General features: G+C 34.0%; 1 protein-coding gene across 1 annotated transcript; it reads right to left on the bottom strand.

The window, feature by feature from the left end:
• Positions 1-423: 423 nt before the first annotated feature.
• On the bottom strand, positions 424-11,648 carry LOC140969245 (DNA ligase 1-like). Its single transcript, XM_073430539.1, has 18 exons — positions 10,558-11,648; positions 9,839-9,955; positions 8,271-8,372; positions 8,078-8,194; positions 6,741-6,971; positions 6,551-6,645; positions 5,318-5,405; positions 4,231-4,362; positions 3,305-3,417; positions 2,995-3,096; positions 2,853-2,914; positions 2,606-2,677; positions 2,413-2,486; positions 2,258-2,314; positions 1,882-1,959; positions 1,687-1,764; positions 1,438-1,567; positions 424-1,092 (listed from the first exon to the last, which is right to left on the bottom strand). The coding sequence occupies exons 1-17, from the start codon at positions 11,440-11,442 to the stop codon at positions 1,499-1,501; spliced, it is 2,472 nt and encodes an 823-aa protein (XP_073286640.1). The 5' UTR covers positions 11,443-11,648; the 3' UTR covers positions 424-1,092; positions 1,438-1,498.
• Positions 11,649-18,613: the final 6,965 nt, after the last annotated feature.

Here is an 18,613-nt window from a genome sequence, read left to right on the forward strand (position 1 = left end):
AGAATTATTTTGCACGTTTCTACGGGATGTTACTACCAATTACACACAAGAAAGGTCCATTATGGATAAGGACAAGTGAACAAATCCAAAAGCAGATTATCTTTACTCATACAAGCATCCCTCTTAGATATGGTAATGATTCGTGTGCATGAATATTATTTTTCACGATTTGTTATATATATATATAAAACATCACCTATGTTATTGTTGAAGCCGTTTTTTATTACAAGACAATTGGCAAAAACAAAATTAAGTCAACGTGAAGTATTCCACTTTTTCCGCTTCATGGTACATATTTACATATGGGCACGGATTGGTTGAATTTTGGCGCGAAAGGCGGTTGGAATTATAGGGGACCGAACCCCAATAAATCATTCGAGATTGGTCCACACGGTAAGATAAAGAAGAGAAAAGGGAAAAAGGAAGAAAAAAAAACCATTGAAATTCAATGGCCGGATCACATTTTCTTGAAACCAACATTCTTGTACCCCTAATTTCAACAAAACACAACATTCATACTATACTCGGACCCGAGCCATGCGGACAATAATCGTCCCATCTCAAATGCACAAATTTTAAAAATCTTAAGATAAATTCTTTAAAATTTAAAATTCGATCATCCGAGGTATGTTGACAGCAACTTACGTGGTATTCGGAATACGCCTCATGACTCCATAGATTTGCAAAATCACATGGAAAATATTCAAACATGCCAACCCAAACAAACAAACAAACAATCAATGGCTAGGTAACAGCTATAGTACACAGCAAGTTCTGTGTCAAATTTTTCTAGATGGACACTCACAGCCATAGGCAGGTGTATTCTTTATGCCATTCTCTTTTTCCGCGTAAAAGCCACCCACAAATACACCCAATTTTCGGATTTTAACAAAATAAAGTCTATGAAAACTGGCAATAAAGAATTTTAAAAGTATACAATAGACATGAGAATGTAAGAAAGAGAGGCATGACTTAACTGACAACTAATATGAATTATGCCACGGTTTATGTTAGTACAACTGGAAATCTTACTAGGAAATGAACATTCAAATCTCTAGCATGAGCTGCCGATTCATTAACATGGCTGCCATCCTGCAGATTAAACAAATCACGGACTTTCAAATTCACTCGCACGGAATGTTCTTCAGTTCCATAATTTTTTATACTTAAACTTGAAGAATTTAGAGGAGCGCACTCATGTACTAAATGTAAACCAAAAAATAGGAGTTTATAAAATAACTTAGCTACACCCCTCTGGCTTCGCTACTGAGATTATTATTGTTATGGTGGATAAATTTGTTTCAAATAGCTTCAACGAAGCATGCAACATGGGTCGAAAACATCAGTGTAATATACATTTTTCCAGTGTTTTGATGAGGGAAACACGCATAATTTGACTTACAAAAACATATATATTGCAAAAACAATCCAGCTTACATTCTTATGAATGAAGGAACCAGCTCCATATACTAAGGAGAGAGGCATTTTTTTCCTTATCTCAATCATCCTCTTTGTCATCTTGATTATCTCGCTGATTGTGTTTCTGAGCATTATACATATCAGCAACCTAATTTACCAAAGAAATAGCTTATAGATTAAACACCTTGTCAGCTTCAGATGAATAAGAGAAAAAAGTAAATAAGCAAGAAACTTGGCTGAAACCAAGAAACTGTAAAATTCATTTACCATATCAGATGAAGATGCCTGCTCTGGATTCTTATCTTCTCGAACACGCAGCAACCGTGGAAATCGTAGAGAAATTCCCTTAGCAAAACAAATTTAAAGAGAAAACAAATGAGATGGGATGTCAACCACTCGATTCACAGCACAAATAAATTAACACATGAAACCTAGAACTTGTGAATTTTGCAGTGGTTGTACCTTCTCAGGATTTACAATACCAATGGCAGCACGATGAACAGGGCTGATAGTTAGATCTGCAGCTTTCACCTCCCAAACCTAAATGAGAACGCAACTGACACACTTCATCATATATAGAAATATTTAAATTTTTGACAGTGGGATTAAAGGAATTACATTTCCTTATAGAGAATAAACCTATATAAAGGTAAAAAAATTTGGAAATCTTTTTCAATAACCCGTAAGAGTTCTCGTCTTGAACAGAACTTTATTATTAACAATAGGAACACTCATCAATTCTTTTCTGCTATTAGACAAGGACATAGCTGTGCATGTGTTTGTAAATTACATGAACATGTATGTAAAGCACACATAAAGTAAAAGATGTAATTGCTACCTCAGTTGGTTCGAACCACACATCTGGACTTAACGAATCTGAATACCTGTAATATGACTGGAGATTGCATACATGTCAAGCATATAAAGAAATTAATTAGTACAGAAAAAACACACACATTCCGATTGGTAAATTAATATTTGAACTAAACAAACCTTTGGCTTGGGAATAACTTTAGATCGAAGACTGGCAGAACGTTCCTCAAGCACTGCTTCGGAAAAGCCGGTGCCTAAAGATACAAGTTTACATGTTGTTTAGACAAAAAAATATATATAAGTCAGCAGATACGTTATAAGCCATCCTGTGACGCCAAAATGTTGGCTGATAACAGCTAGAAGCAGAACTTACCGATTTTGCAAATGCTTTGAAACTCCTCTTTGTCATTATCGTAACAAGCAAGGAGAAAGGCGCCATACACACCTATAAGAAAAAAATAGAACAGCCGATAATTCGAGAAGCAACAAAAATTAACTATAATTTCAAATCCAAAACAATCACATTAAGTAAGCAAGATAATGCATTAAAATGGATACATGCATAGCATCAATACATATTTGATATCCTCTCAACTGAAGAAAGTATATTTGTGAATTACCAGTACGTTTTCCCCTTCCATGGAATGCAGCAATGGGAACCAGATCCAAAGAATCACCAATACTGCAAAGCATAACTAATAAACTGTAACTTGACATGTGTGCAGTATCTATAGCTCAAACAAATTCAGAGATAATCAGTACCTCTCCATGTAGTCTTTTTTCAATTTTAACCAGTTATTAGACCGTTTTGAAGGCTCATATGTTGCATCTCTATTCAAGGTTTTGATAATCAACCCCTCAGAGCTGAAAAGAAGAATTTGTGAGTATCATGAGAAAGGAAATATGTCAACAGTTGACAGCTTTGGCGTGGACAAAGGAATTTTGCACAAAATACAAGAATAACTAACGAACATTAATTTTGAAGAACACCAGAAAGTTGGTGAATGTCTCAAAATACATCAGTGCACATCTCAAATATATCACGACATAAAACCATAAATATTAGAATCACCTAGAACTAACAGCATCTTCAAGAAATTTTTGTATTTCCTCGAGATCATTTGATGTTAGTGCAGTAGCAAACTGAAAAAATCCAACTTCCTCCTGAAATGACTTGTAAAGATTCTGCACACACACACACACACACACACACACACACTCTCAAGTGAGTAATAATACATCAGAGAGAATTGTTTTTAAAAAAAAAAAATAACGAATACAAAGTAAATAAGAACAAGGATTCTGATTGAGATTATGAACATCAGTAATAAAGTTGAGTAAAAGAAAACAAATTTCATATATCCATCATCAGATACTTAAGATACGTAAAATATCATTAGAAGTTGTTAAAGTAAATTACAGAAACGTAACAGCAAATCACCCAGTTGAAGATTCAGCATTTTATACAATAAGAAACACAAGGAGTAAAGATTCTCAAGCACAAGCTCATAAAGCAAAAACAAATAAACCTCAGCTCTCAAAAAAAGTGTGAAATTCGAAAGACAGTGCTGTTTGGCTGTGCTCTTGATTCAACTCAAGAGTTCAAACATTGTTCGGGCAATATAATTCAACCACCTTCATTACTTTCTTTTTGAAATGTTTACACTCCGCATCAATTCACAATTTTAATCAACTAATCCAAATATAATAACTACATAATTAATTTTTCTCTATGCTCTTTCTATCAGTCAATACAATATTTTACCCTTTTCATTAATTTTTTAAAAAAATTTATATCCTAACACTCTCTCAACATCATTTTCAAACACTTAAGAGTTAAGAAAGCTTATGCCCTTCAATTCAACAGTATCACGACCATAATAACCACATGAAGATGACACAGTCGCTAAAAAGAAACCGAGACGGGCAACACCATTTATCACTAGTTCTTAGCTGGGACAAAAGTCTTAAATAATTAACCCACAATGGAAATCATACCTCTCTACGAACATTAAGTTGCTCCTGTAGAAGTTGTTGGCCGTTAAGATAGAGAATATCAAAGGCATATATGCACACATTGACTTTTATTTCACTCAACGCAACATTTTTCCGAGCACGCGTACTGAGAATCTGCCGGAGGAACAACATTTATAATATATAAACATACCATAACATTGGTAAAGACAAACAAACACAAAATGATTAGCATATGCAGGTGCTGCACGAAGAACTTCAAATTGCGGCATAAGAATGAGCAAAAATTAAATTGAAAAAAAAGTAACATTGAGACTTGTGAGAGGCACTCAAAAGTCATAAAGGAAAAAGGTGAAACTAAACGTGAATGACCTGTTTTGCTTATTAATTCAGAGAACATATTTAAAATTATTTTGCATATTCTTCATTCCACATCAGCTCCAATTTCCAAATTTAGATGAACCAGCCAAGCCCATTCATGTGATAGGAAACTTCAGAGTGAAATGGGTTCAAGCATTCTTTATTCCATGGTTCCAATTTCTAACTTTTAAATGAAAGCATCCATTGAATTAAAGCTAGATTGAGAACAGAAGCTGAAATTTCAAAAATCAAAACCATATGCATTCTCAAATAATTTTGTTAAAAAAACATGTCTCCTTACAAAGAAGATATCAAAGAGAGGACTAAACGTACACAACATAACATGGTTATAAAAAGGTTAACGATTTGAGCAGCTATTTTCTAAACAAGTAATTTGATATGGTTGCCAAAACAGCCGAATCGAAAAAATTAGGTGTTATCATATAGTTTTGTATCGGCTAAGTTCATGAGGATCTGGTACCTATCAATGTCATGCAGAATCAATCATGTTTTCAATCAAACATCTCGCTAACACTTCATGTTTCCTTGGTGAGAAGAAATTTTTGAGGCTCTATCTAGCCATCTTGATGGATTGGAGTACTTAAAAATATGAAAGTTAAAAAACCACTGTTTTCAAGAGATACAGATACATAACATAGATCAAGCTATTCGATTGAGGATAAAAAAATTCAATGAGAACCTTTAGTAGTTAGAAAATTAATCCTCGTAACTTAAATCCAAAATTTTTCACCTGGAAAGGCTGGATTTTCTTCTTCTCTCGGTCGTATGCAACTAGTTCACAATCGAGTACAAATGATGTCACTGAAGGTGTTTTTAATCTGCATTAAGACAGTTAACGTTAATGACCAGTCACTATAGCGTAAAATCTCAAACTACACAAAGAACAAAAATATATAAAAGGTACATAATTCCACATGTTATTTTAGTTAACTATAAGGAAAATAAGAAATGAATAATAAACCAACATTATTAGCATAAAATAACTTATAAAGAATTTTTCTGTCAAAAACATGCAGCATCAAAATTTCTACCGTCTCAGAAATGAGAGTTAAATATGATCACTAAATCAACACAAAAATCAACAAGACCACCAGAGCAGAAAGAGGGGACGGGGATTCTCGAATTGATGAAAACATACACATATATTTTAGTGGATCACATGCTCCTTTCATGACCACATATTTCTTGACTTACTATGTTTCATATTCCACTCACCCGAACAAAGACCACAAACTATAATTACTCAACTTCACGAACCAAGACGGCCTAAACTTCAAGACTTGAGTAACTAACAATTTTATTTCAATCAAATCAGCTGTAATATACAACTAAGAAAAATGACAAAACCCTGTGTTTTCAAAAATCCATTACTTTTTCAGAGTAAGACGGTTTTTCTATACACAACAGAAGCAAGACATCTCGCACTTCAAGTCAATTGACAGGCCAGGTAAAATGGTATGCTGCACTGTCAAGGAAATTCGCACAAACAGCGTGAAACTGAATGGTGTCAAGAAGGATTTTAGGAATATATTTTACATTCTAAAATTCGTTAGGCTCTAGTCGAGTGTCAGACCAGCGCCTAGGCAGGGACTAGCTACTGATATGCGGATTCCAAGGTATCAACATAAAAGGATGAAGTTTGATTTGTTAGGACAAGTCAATAAATCGCATTTCTTGTTGGACTATGGTTTAAGGCCTGTAAAATAATGCTTTTCATTTTTTTAATTGTGTTTAAATTAAATTAAAAGCCCAAAAAACTTTTAGAATAAAAAGACCAAAAAAAGATAATTTCCGGCTGTCTACAGCCGCCTAAGTCCACCTAGGCGTACTTGCCGCCTAACTAACACTTTATAGATGCGGTCAGCCAGAGCCTATGCGATTTTATAACACTGTTTAACAAGCATCACATTCCAATATCTAGGCAGAGAGAACATTATATACATTTTTATGAAATAAAGACCACCTAGTGACTGCAGCAACAACATCCGGAAACTTTCCAGTATTTCTTTCTGCGTTTCTACTGTATATCTCAACTGAACCATCATCCATGTAATGTATCTACATGGAATATAGACAATTGCAGCATAAATTTCCTCTTCTTAAAAGCCTAAACTCAAGGATATAAACATATTTCTTTAACAAGGTATCACTACCTGTGCACGTTCTCCATCGTACTTGTACTCACAGGTAAACTCCATTTCTTGAAACTTTTCCACAATTTCAGATACTCCTTTTGTTGGTTTAGCTAACATGGGTCCAACTGGAATACCAGGAGAAAAGCTACATGTCTTTGTGAGATTCCATACCCCCGCAGAAAGAAGAGCTGGGACTATTTTATCATACACAGGAATTACAGAATAAACTTGTTTGACAATTTTTGCAGCCTGACAGAAAGATTGTATGGAAAAAATAAAAGATCAATTCAAAAAATAAAAAGCAAATCATAAGTATGATGAATCAAATATATTTAGATTCGCTACAAGAAATTAAACATAGGTAAGATGAATGTAAAATTTAAAGGCACAAAAGTACAGACACGAAATGTCATTTTAATTAATGGAGATCTTTTACCATATTAATGAAGTGTCAAAATTGAGAAGAACGGGCTGAATATTTCTGAGTCATGTAATTTATGAAATCTTGTCCTACCACTAACTAAAAGGGTTTTAAGTAAGCCGTGATCTGCCTGATTATGGTAACATAATCAGTCACCTTACGGTACTTGAAGCAGAGACCTTCCCTTGAAATGTAGCCTCATTAAGACATAACTTTACGATTGCTTGCTGCTCAAACCATGCATAGTCAAAATTTCATGTTTGTCTCTTTTTTAATTATAGAATTTAGAAAATATGATCTAAGTTATGTGCATCCTTTAAGACTCATTACTTCAAGTTTCCTCGGGGTAGGTACACTTTTATCATTAATTTTTTCTTCTGGGTGCATCCTTTTTGGGTACTGCTTCGAGTCAGAAAACAAGCCCGGAAAGCCCTTGATTCCAGTTTCTAATTCCCAAAAACCCAAGCAATCAATATTTGAACAATTTGCACCCGTACTAGAAAGTAGAAGGAACCATGTCAACATTGATCCAAGATAAGCAGCAAGCTTGAGAAAATAACAGTGAAATCAAGAATCAGAACATCTTTCTCAATTATTTTCCAAGTTCCCTTGTTTATCAACATGAATTTACTAATTAGAACTTAAAAGATGGAAATCATCTCGAAATGCTATCGAGTTTAATGAGTGAAATATAAAAAAATCAAGTTGTTAGGGAAAAAGGCTAAAAAATAGCAGTGGAGGAATTTATTGCTTGACATAGCAGCAAACTAGCTCCAGAAAATTAAAGCAGTCATTCTTGTTGCAGTAAAAACAGTCAAGAAATATCTATCGCTACATATTTGCGTGCCATAAAATGGCCTTATTTTTCATTGTGTTCTCAAACATCGCAAACTGCAAGGATAATAGTCTACCTACTTAGAGCATTACAACATACCTCTTCTAGAGGATTCTCAACCTTTGCATGAGGTGATGAGTGCTTCACAGAATAAACTGAAGCATGTCCAAGTGCGGTCAAAAGCGTTTGTTCCGCCAGCCCAATACGCAGCTTTGTCTGTATATATCACTAAAACCAGTTTTACACTACACAATAAGAACCAGATGAACTACGAATGTTCGAATCAGCTAACCTGGAGTAAACGAATCAAATACTGAGGTTCACAATCAGTGGCTGCGACTAGTAGCGCTTTTATGTGACTCTTTTTCTTATCTTGACTGTCCTTGCCAGATTCCTGCCAACAATCACAATTTTATGCCCAAAAAAAAAACTTAATTTCAGAACTCAAGAGGCCATCACTCACTGCACCACGAAAATAACAATGAATACAGCCTACAAGCTCAGAACAAGCAACAAAAAACATATGCACCTGCATATGAACATCTACATACATCAATTATGACAGTTTTAATAGCACAAGCTTTTCTGCATAAAATGTGACTGACAGATTGCACCCTCCTTCAACCAAAAGTACAACTTTCAATGACAGGTATCAAAGAGAGAGGTATAAACTATGAACAAACAGACATTAATGTCCATCTACAAGTTACATCTGACAGATAAATTATTGACAAATAATTATTTTTTTCAATAAAATAACAATCTATCAACCCAAATGCAATATTTAGTGAAATGTGTAAGAGGCTGGAGCCAATAGACGGGTAAGGCATCCCTATGATTACATTATTACATCAATATTTTATCTAACTCCTTTAGAAAAGGAAGATGTATGGACAAAAATTGTTGAAGCCCCCATTTTTTTCCTATTAACACTGAGAATAAATTACATATAAAAAAGGGTAAAATCCATAGCATGGGTATAATTCTTTCAATGATGGGACTCTTTAATCAGATAATCCATTCAAATTGAGTTGAGTAAAAAAAGCATACCAGTCCTCAATATAAACTATCTCTCTCTAGGCCCACAGCTACACCATCTCTCTCCCTCTCCCTCTCCCTCTCCCTCTCCCTCTCTCTCTCACACACACCCAAAAATTGGATTCCGTTCCTACATGAACAAAAAGGCCCAAAAAATAGGATTTATAATGTTCCATCTACTTTATATGTTCTGTAAAAATTAATCTCGCTGAATGCACAGAGAATGTCCCTTAAGGTTTCGAAATAAAATATAGAAGATATCTTAAGAGGCAATTAATTTATCGATTTAAATGATTTTACTTTATGCTAACATATCCATAATCAAAAGCCACATATCTTCAACAATCAACGCCCCACAAAAACTCTAGCACTAGAGAAAATTTGCAACTCCAAAGATCCGTACATAACGAAGAAACTGAGATAAAAGTTGTATCTTTATGAAGCCATTTGCTTGACTTCGTTTCTCAAAATCATTGGTAAATTCAGTTCATATTTCTTGCGTCATGTTTCTATGATATATGATGAAGACAATAAAAATAGAAATTCCACTACATTCCCAGTACAGTTGTGTATAGCTACTGAAGCTCAACAAAAGAAATAATAAAAGCAACAGTTATCCTTGTATCTAAACCGGTGGAGTGAGGACCCTATTCTTGGATGGTGTAAGTTAAGTAAGCATTGGCAAAAAAAATGTTTCAAATAAAACAAATCAAGATATAACATCTGAACAGAAAACAAATTTAAAATAGACAAGTCACAACTGAAACATCTTCTTCGACCCCAAATCATACATAAAAGGATAACCAAACGGAACTCAAGTACCTTGGCAATAAGCCGAAAAGTATCAAAAACTTTGGCAACAGTTAATGCTTCTGGTTTGCGCATCAAAGATTGTGATGATCGACTGGCTTTAGCCACAAGACCCAGATCTCCAAGCTCCTATCATCAGTTGACATTGAAATGATGAATTTAATAAACTCCTTGATAGGAGCAGATGGAAATAATTAACTCATATAAAAGCAGGTCCATCATAGTTACTCATAGCGAAACACATAAAAGCTAGAACAAATCAAAAGTTGACTGGAAGTCCAATCGACCACCACTCACACAGCATAAAAACATCACCTTCACTAGCATTAACTATGGACATACCACCTCAATCACATTGATAATTTTATTAAAAATTCCATACGTTTGCTTCTTTCAAAATATTTATGCCGAGGAAATTAGAAATGCAATTGGCAGACAGGTGCCTTTAAAATTTGAGGAATACAGAGCATATTCAGACCTTTTGTTGATGATACAGAAAGCATTTCTTAACAAAAATAATTTTTTATTAAAAAGCTTTCCTCTTAGTTTTATGCTGGATCCACATGAATTTTCATTTTAAACTCATGTTTTACTACAAATCCATGCTTCCCAATGACCACAGCGTGGCAAATCTTATTACATTCCACGTGATAATTATGCACTTTAAAAAAGAAAAGCTCCGAAAAAACTTTCAATTACACTCCAACAATCATCTAGAATAAACTCATCACCTTGTACTGCTTCTTAACATGTGCTTCTTTACCCCCACAAGCCTCTGCAAGGGCCTTGATAATTGAAGCGTCCCCAATTCCTAGTTCCAACCCCTCATGCGCGGAAGCAATCCTATTTGCCAAGAGGTACACCACAGCCACTAAATCATCCGGTGTGGTCTCGATCACAGTCCTAAGCATATTGCACACGATCTCAGTAATAGCAATTCTCCCGGATTCCTTTGATATAGCATCAAAAGCCTTAACTACGAACATAAAAGGCACCCGCTCTCCCACAGCCCAATATGCTGCACCATTCACATTGAACTTCGCAGCTTTTTTCTTCAACTCCACTACGCTCTCGTCAGGAGTAATAGACATTCTGGGCTTCTTCACCACCACTGAATCTTTATCCGAATCAGCAGTTCCCAACCCACCCTGTTTGGAATTTAATTCTTTACTTTTAATATTCTCCTGTTTTGAACTCCCCGATGCACGGGTATCTTCAGCTATGGTTGGACCAATTGCAGCTTGTTCGCCATCTTTTGACAAAGTCTCCACAAGGGCATTTCCAGTTTGGCCTAAATTTGCACTTTCAATCGGTTTAGCAACGGGACTACCTGAATCACTGACATTAGGGTTCAAACTAGAAGTTTTTGAAATGTCAGCGGGGTTTTTGCGCTTTCTGGGAGAGGATTGCTGCGGCTTCTGCTGCTGTGACTGCTTTTTCTTGGAAGAATTGGACATGAGGACATCGAATGCAGAGGGGCGAGAGGTGGACATCGCCTTGAATCTAGGGTTTGACCTCGCAAAGAGGAACGAAGCCTTCGAAGAGAATGATATGAACAGTTTGATCGGGAGTAGTTTCGTGGAGAGATTGAGATACTGATTGAGCAGCAGAGTCATGAACGGAGCGAAAGCATCGACCAGCGGTTGGAGGAGGCGGAGAATGACGAAATGGCGGGAAATTTTGTGAGTGGTAATTTGATTAGAACCTCCATTAATCTGTCATGAAACTAGCTTAAAACTTAGCTTGCCATGGAATTCAATTGCTTGGTACAAAATTGAAAACTTGTCTTTTGGAATTTGGGAGCTTTGGCTTCGGGAAACTTGCCTATCCATTATGGTGGGTATTTTGTTTTTGATCATATATCATGTGAGACGGTTCTACGTATTTTTATCTGTAATATAGGTCAATCCTACCGATATTCACAATAAAAAATAATATTCTTAGCATAAAAAGTAATACTTTTTTTATGGATGACTCAAATAAGATATCTGTCTCACACAAGTTTTTGTCTTTGTTTTTTAACTTTGATCAATTATTTATTTAAAAAAATGATCTTTTCAAAATTATTTTAAATACACTTGAAGAGGTAAAACTAATATTTTTAGGATTAATAAAATTAATATTTTACATTAATCGAGTCGGATAAAAGTTTTGTTTCATAAAATTGAACTGTGAGACAGACTTACCACATTTTAAAAAAAAATTATTGTTCTAGCGAAAAATCAAAAGAAAGAAGTCACTTATCACAAAATTAACTCCAATAATGTGTGATATCCTATATATTCAATTTTCTAAAAAAAATTAATGTCGTGATTTATAACAAAAAATTATAAATATAAATGTCTTCGAAATATGTGACATACACTATAAGTTACATTAGTTTAAATAATTAGTGGTAAAGTACTTTGATATTAGAATGTGTTATTCTATTTAAATTTGGGTCTCAAATTTGTGGATATGGGAAAATTAAGCTGTTGGTAGAATTTGGGAAATGATATATAAATAATTTATATCAGTTTTTTGGAAAAAAATTAATAATTTATAATGTCTACTATGTATAAGAACAAAAAATGGTCATGCTTATAAGTTATGAACGGCCGTTCTTCAAGTTTCTTTAGACCATCTCGAAGACTCCGACAACGTTGTCCATTATCCATATATTTGTTCTTACTCTGCTCTCGAGGTTTATCTTCACTTATCAAGAGAAGAGCATTCAGGGGTGATTTGAGGGGTATTCGTTGCACCAGAAATTACACATCTATTCTTTGCGGATGACACCAAGCAGATCCAATGAAAACTGAGTATTTCGATATATTTTGGGAAAATATGAAGTAGGATCAGGACAGCTTATCAACATTCAAAAATCAAGCACCACTTTTAGTCCCAACACAAATCAAACCACGAAAAATCAATTATTCTCTTCTTTTGGAATGCGCCGTAATGAGATTTATGATGTTACTTGGGACTTCCATCTTTCATAGGTCGGAACAAACAACTCATGTTTGATGGAATTCGTGAAAAAATGTGGCGTGAGTTGCAAACCTGGAAAAGTAAAATGCTTTCTGCGGGAGGTAGAAAAGTTTTTATCAAGAAAGTTGCGCAAGCCAGCCCATCCTATACCACGAGCTTATTACAATTACCAAATACTCTCTGCCAAAAGTTGCGTGCGATGATTGTCAAGTTCTGGTGGGGCGCAACAGGGGATGAAAAGAAGATACATTGGAGAAAGCAGAAGTTATTATGTCACCCTAATTCTCAAGGCAATATGGGTTTTCGGGATTTAATATCTTTCAACCAAGCTCTGTTGGCCAAACAAGTAAGGCGAATATTGACAAATCCAAACTCACTGTCCGGTTTTTTATATGAAAGGATGTACTTCTCAGCAGGCAATTTCTGGAATGCACGGTTGGGTCACAATCCATTTTTTGTTCAGAGAAGTATATATGTGGGGAAGAGAGCTGCTGCGAAAAGACATATGATGGAGAATAGCTAACGGTTCAGTGGTTTCTCATGTATTCAATGATCTGTGGCTGTTAAAACCAAAGCTTTTCAAATCCATTACAATTCCCAATCCACCCCAATTACATCTAAAAGTCGGTGAGTTGTTGCATTCTAGGGGGGATGGGATGGGATGGGAGTATGGTAAACAATATATTATGGGATATGGAATGGACAGAAGTGGAACAAATGCCAGTTGGTTTTGGCCAGGGCTATGATAGATTAATCTAGCATTATACATCTAATGGTGAGTACTCTGTAAAGTCCAGATACTACCTAGCCCAAGAAATTGATGTCTCAACAAGTAATGGATTGTATTGTGGATTCACCAAAGTTCTGCGGAAGATGTGAAATCTCAAGACCAACAAGATAAAATACCACTTCTGGCGTCTAATTTTCAATGCTCTACTGGTTAGAACAAATCTGATATCAAGAGGGATTATGGTGGATGAGATGTGTCCTAGATATGCTTCACAGTCGGAAGATATCTCTCACGCTTTTTGGTCATGCAGATTTGTCCGCAAATTTTGGAAAATACATATTTATGGCACGTACTGAGAGGTTTCTCATTTGGATTTTTTGGTGACTTGTTCAACTGGATTGTTGACAATGGCAGCCTAAGGAATTTGGGAAATCATATTTTGATTTGTTGGAGTTTGTGGATCCAAAGAAACCAGCTGATCTTCCATGAAACTGCTCGGGCTCCAGAAGATGCTTTGGTGTGAGCTAATAGAACAAGAGAGATATTCAGACTCAGTCATCATAATCCCATTCACACAAGGAAAGACATGATGTTTTCTTGGCAACCAACACCCCCCTAGGTGTCTTGGTTAAATGTCGATGATGTTATTTTTGTGTCTAAAGATCGTTTTGAGATTGGCATTGTGGACAGAGACAAGAATGGGCATCTCCTTCTTGCTGGAGGCCATATTTTGGAAGGCGGATTTCCGTCTTACATGGTAAAAATGATAGCTATTCACAAGGGGCTTTTGGTGGCCAAAAACCATGGTTGGTCATGCTGGATTTTGGAGTCTGATGATCTTAAGGCAATCTAATCAATTTCGAATCGCGATCCCTTTTTCGAGGAAGACAATATTGTGGAAGCCATCCGCCTGATCTGTGCGAACACACCTCGAGTTTCGATTCAACATTGCTCTCGAGACGTCAACCAAGTCGCCCATGAACTTGCTCGTATTAGTTTTCTTAATGGCAGTAATGTTTTATTTAAGAATGCAATTTCTATGTGTATATCAAGACGGTTATACGCTTTGATTTGTTAATGGGTTAATGCAAGCTCTTTATCATTCAAAAAATAACTTTATAATATTTAGTGATGTTTATAATAATATACTGAAAATATATTTATTAATAATTATGAAATTACAGATATTCGATAATATATTTCGACTTGGACTTCTATATATTTACATACTTCTCAGTTTGATAATATTTTTTTATATAAATATCAGTAATATAAATTTGAAATGTAAATTTAATGATTTATTAAATTTAAAAAAAATTTATTTGTATCAAATAAAATTTAGAAAGTATATTAAATTTTTCCGGGTCCAATATGGGTTTATGGGATGGGGTAGGACGAGTATGAAGTGAGATGAGACAGCTCTTGAGTTTGTCTAAACCCGTGCCAAACATATTCCCATCGTCATCCCTAATATCGATACGTGATTTTAGAGTCTGGTATTCTTAACTGACAGTTATAATCATGTAACTATGTTATGACAATCAATTTATTGTCTTTTTTTTTCAACATTATGTAATTAAATGACTAATATCAATGTTAAACCTCCAAATTATAAAAAAAAATCTAACAAAAATATTAGTCACTGTAGAGGTGCGATAATTATCCATGTTAGGTAGAACGATTGAACTATGTCGCTTAGACTGCTATGTGATTTAAAATATTTGAGTTGCATCATTATCACCAACTATAGTTTTCGGTAAAGCGGCAAGACTCGATCTCACAATTGCTATCACAACCAAAGTCATGGGTTATATTCACATTGACTGCAAGGAGTACAATTATTGAGAGGAAGATCGTTGAAGTGTAATAATTGTCTTTGCTAAGTAAAACGATCGAACCATGACACTTGGACTGCTATACAATTCAAAATATTTGAGTTGCATCATTACCACCCGCTATAATTTTTGGTAAAATAACAATCGTTCGATCTTATGTGTATTTAATAACGTGATTTGGATGATAATGAAACAAAAATTGACAATCAAAACATAATTACGTAACAATATCACTAAAAATATCAAACCAGTATGCATATGTAATCAAAATTGTTATTTTGATGAATATTTTGTTTCACTAAAATGTCACTTTCAGCCCATCTTTTCTAGGTCCAATTAATTCAACAGACAACCACAATTCATGTTTGTGGTCTAACGAGCCCATTTGTTCCTTCTTGTACATACATACATACATACTATACTATGATGTCTGGAATTGAACCAACCAATCAATATTCTTTTTTTTTCTTTTTTCTTTTTTCCCGCTTTCATTGTCAAACGGTATTTTAAAGCTATAGTCAAAATCGGAAAAGGCTTGTACAATCTTTTATGTAAAATTAATAGAATTTTTTTTAATCAAACGTGCGTATTTGTCCTTTTTATCAGGGTTTTTTACTTTCGAATTTTTTTTTAAAAACAGGGTTATGAAGATAATTTATTTTACAAGCTCTGCTATGATTCAACCTACCGCCTAATAAATAAAAGCCTAAATGCCTCGAGACATTCATGCGTTTTATTATAAAATACAAATTTATGTCTAAATATTATTTTTTTATGAGAGCACCTTTAAGAACACTGTAGTTATCCCATTTACTAGTGGTTATATATTTTACTTTTCATTTCATTTCATTTTTAAGACGTTTGATTTCAGTATATCATTAATTTTATACAGACGGACGCGATAGGAGCAAAGAAAGACAATTTTTATTATATAAAAATATGTTAACTTTTAAAAAAATTAATGCTTTTTTTTATGAAACATTATTATCAAAGGATCTACAAATCTCTGTTTATAAACGATTAGAGATACAAATGTATCTTATACCAAAAAACAAAGTTCTAGCGAGAGAGAATACTTCTTTGAGCCAATTCGTGTACCACATGATTGGCACTACGAGGACAGCGCTTTATCAAAGCATTCTCCATATTCGAGTTTAGATTGGTGATGTAATCTATCACAGGAGCTTCCATTGAACAATGATGGAATTGATTTATTGCTTGGATGGCTATAAAGCCATCTGATTCAATAATAATCTTGTCTCAGCCCATTCCTATGGCACTCAAAAAATCGAACTTAATGGCAATTAACTTAGCCATACGAGGAGTAAAGCTGCCTTGAAGAGTCTGTCTTTCAGCAAATACCATTGCTCCATAACTATTCCTTCCACAATTCTGACTCCAATGTAATCCAAACTAGCAATAAGAGATGCATCAACATTCACTTTGATTACTCCTTGAGGTGGTGGTTGCCAACATTGAGTTCCATCCGGTTGTAACCAATATTAAGCGCTGGTTAAGAACATAATCGACATAAATCACCTTCTTTTTTTTTTTACTCTGGCAAGCACTTCAGTTGGTTTTTTTTACTTGGAACACATGAAAGTTTCTTGCGTTCCAAACTGTATCGTTGTGCCATTGTTCATCATCCAGTGAAATAGATCCCCCAACCAAGGGCGGAGGGACATATATATATATATACCCGGGCTGGTCCAATTTTTTTTAAAAAAAATTTATATATAAATTTTGTATAATTTTGGAATAATATGATATTAGTCCGTGTAGATCAATTTAAAATATTAAAAGATTATTGAGTTTAAAATTCTAGCCCAGGCAGAGCCGTATTTGTATTTCTGGCTCTGCCTCCTCTTTTGAACCTATTCAATAAAGACTATAAAACAAATTCTTTCCATACTTTTTTTGCGAAATCACAGTACCAGAAAATATGAAAAGTGTCTTCTTTGTAAAACTCATAGGATGAGCATTGTTGGTCTTCAAGGACTCTTCTTGTATACAGATTTGCACGAGTTGGGCGAGCATTGAAAAAACATACGCCATACATGAATCTGTATTCTCCTTTGGACATTGCGATCGAGATGGTGTTCTGATCTTAATGTAAACTCCCCTTTTAAATCATAGTTTTATACCAAAATCTCATTATTTTGAGTTCTACGTAACGGAATACGTTTAAGCTATGCATGATCAATTTCCGATGACAGAATTATTCACTTTGTTCCAATCTCATTCTCCAGACTCATTTAACAAATCTGACACTATTAAAAACATTAATGTTGGAAAAAATATTTCTTATATATATATATATATATTATATTATTATAAGAATAAGAATTGTATGATATTTTTTGTGTAGCAACTTGTACATACAACTAATGAAAGAACGTGGATGCATCGTGAATAATCATCATTGAGTTTTATTATTAATTGTTCTACCAAACTCTGTCAACTCTATTTATTTATTTATTTTAAAAATTTATACCGTAACCCTATGTGATGCAGGTGCCATTGGTGGAGGAGAATATATATATCACTACATTGTTTTTTTATATGCTTATTTTGCTAATTTATTATATTGTATTATTATGATAGTTGAGATATCATCAAAGGAAAATAAAATATTTGATCATTTTTATGTAAATCTAATGAATTTTTTTTATATTCGATATATATTATCAGTTATTTTTAAAATACTGTTTGTGTGATTAAAAAACAAGACTAAAATATTTTTAAAAACACTATTTATTGATCTATAAATAACAATATAGTAGTTTGTGAAATACTTAGAATAAATTCATTTTTTTTTTGTAATCTTGTATATATATATATGTGTGTGTGTATAAATTAGTTTTCCATGTACAAAATTCCATTTTTTAAGGAATTAGATAAATTTTTAAATTTTGGAAATGTTATCGTTCTGTGATAAAATGACGTAGAAATATATATTTTTTCACGAGAGAATATGAAAAAAAATCCGTGAAACTGACCAATCTCATCTCAATGTTGTTATAACAAAATAATATTTTTTTCTAATTTTTTCGTTAGTATGTTAGTTATAATAAATTTTTTTCTTATTTTAAAATTTTAATATATTTTATTTTATAATAATTTAGTCAAAAATTCAAAATGCTACCCAATCATTCAGTAACTGAAGGCGATAATCGAAGCACGATGTACAAAATACATGCAATTTTAGGCAAAAACAAAATTACACTCCAAATTAACTGCTCCCTCCGTCTC

The sequence above is a fragment of the Primulina huaijiensis genome, unplaced genomic scaffold (genome assembly GCF_012295235.1).
Source record: "Primulina huaijiensis isolate GDHJ02 unplaced genomic scaffold, ASM1229523v2 scaffold40277, whole genome shotgun sequence".
NCBI classification, from domain to species: domain Eukaryota; kingdom Viridiplantae; phylum Streptophyta; class Magnoliopsida; order Lamiales; family Gesneriaceae; genus Primulina; species Primulina huaijiensis.

Excerpts from the sequence above, each read along its gene's own strand:
- LOC140969245 (XM_073430539.1), bottom strand. The coding sequence starts at position 11,442 with ATGACTCTGCTGCTCAATCAGTATCTCAATCTCTCCACGAAACTACTC. Across the intron at positions 5,406-6,550 it reads GTTGTTGCTGCAGTCACTAG|ATTAAAAACACCTTCAGTGA; the intron begins GTGGTCTTTATT and ends GTCTTAATGCAG. Across the intron at positions 4,363-5,317 it reads AGAAAATCCAGCCTTTCCAG|ATTCTCAGTACGCGTGCTCG; the intron begins GTGAAAAATTTT and ends TTCCTCCGGCAG.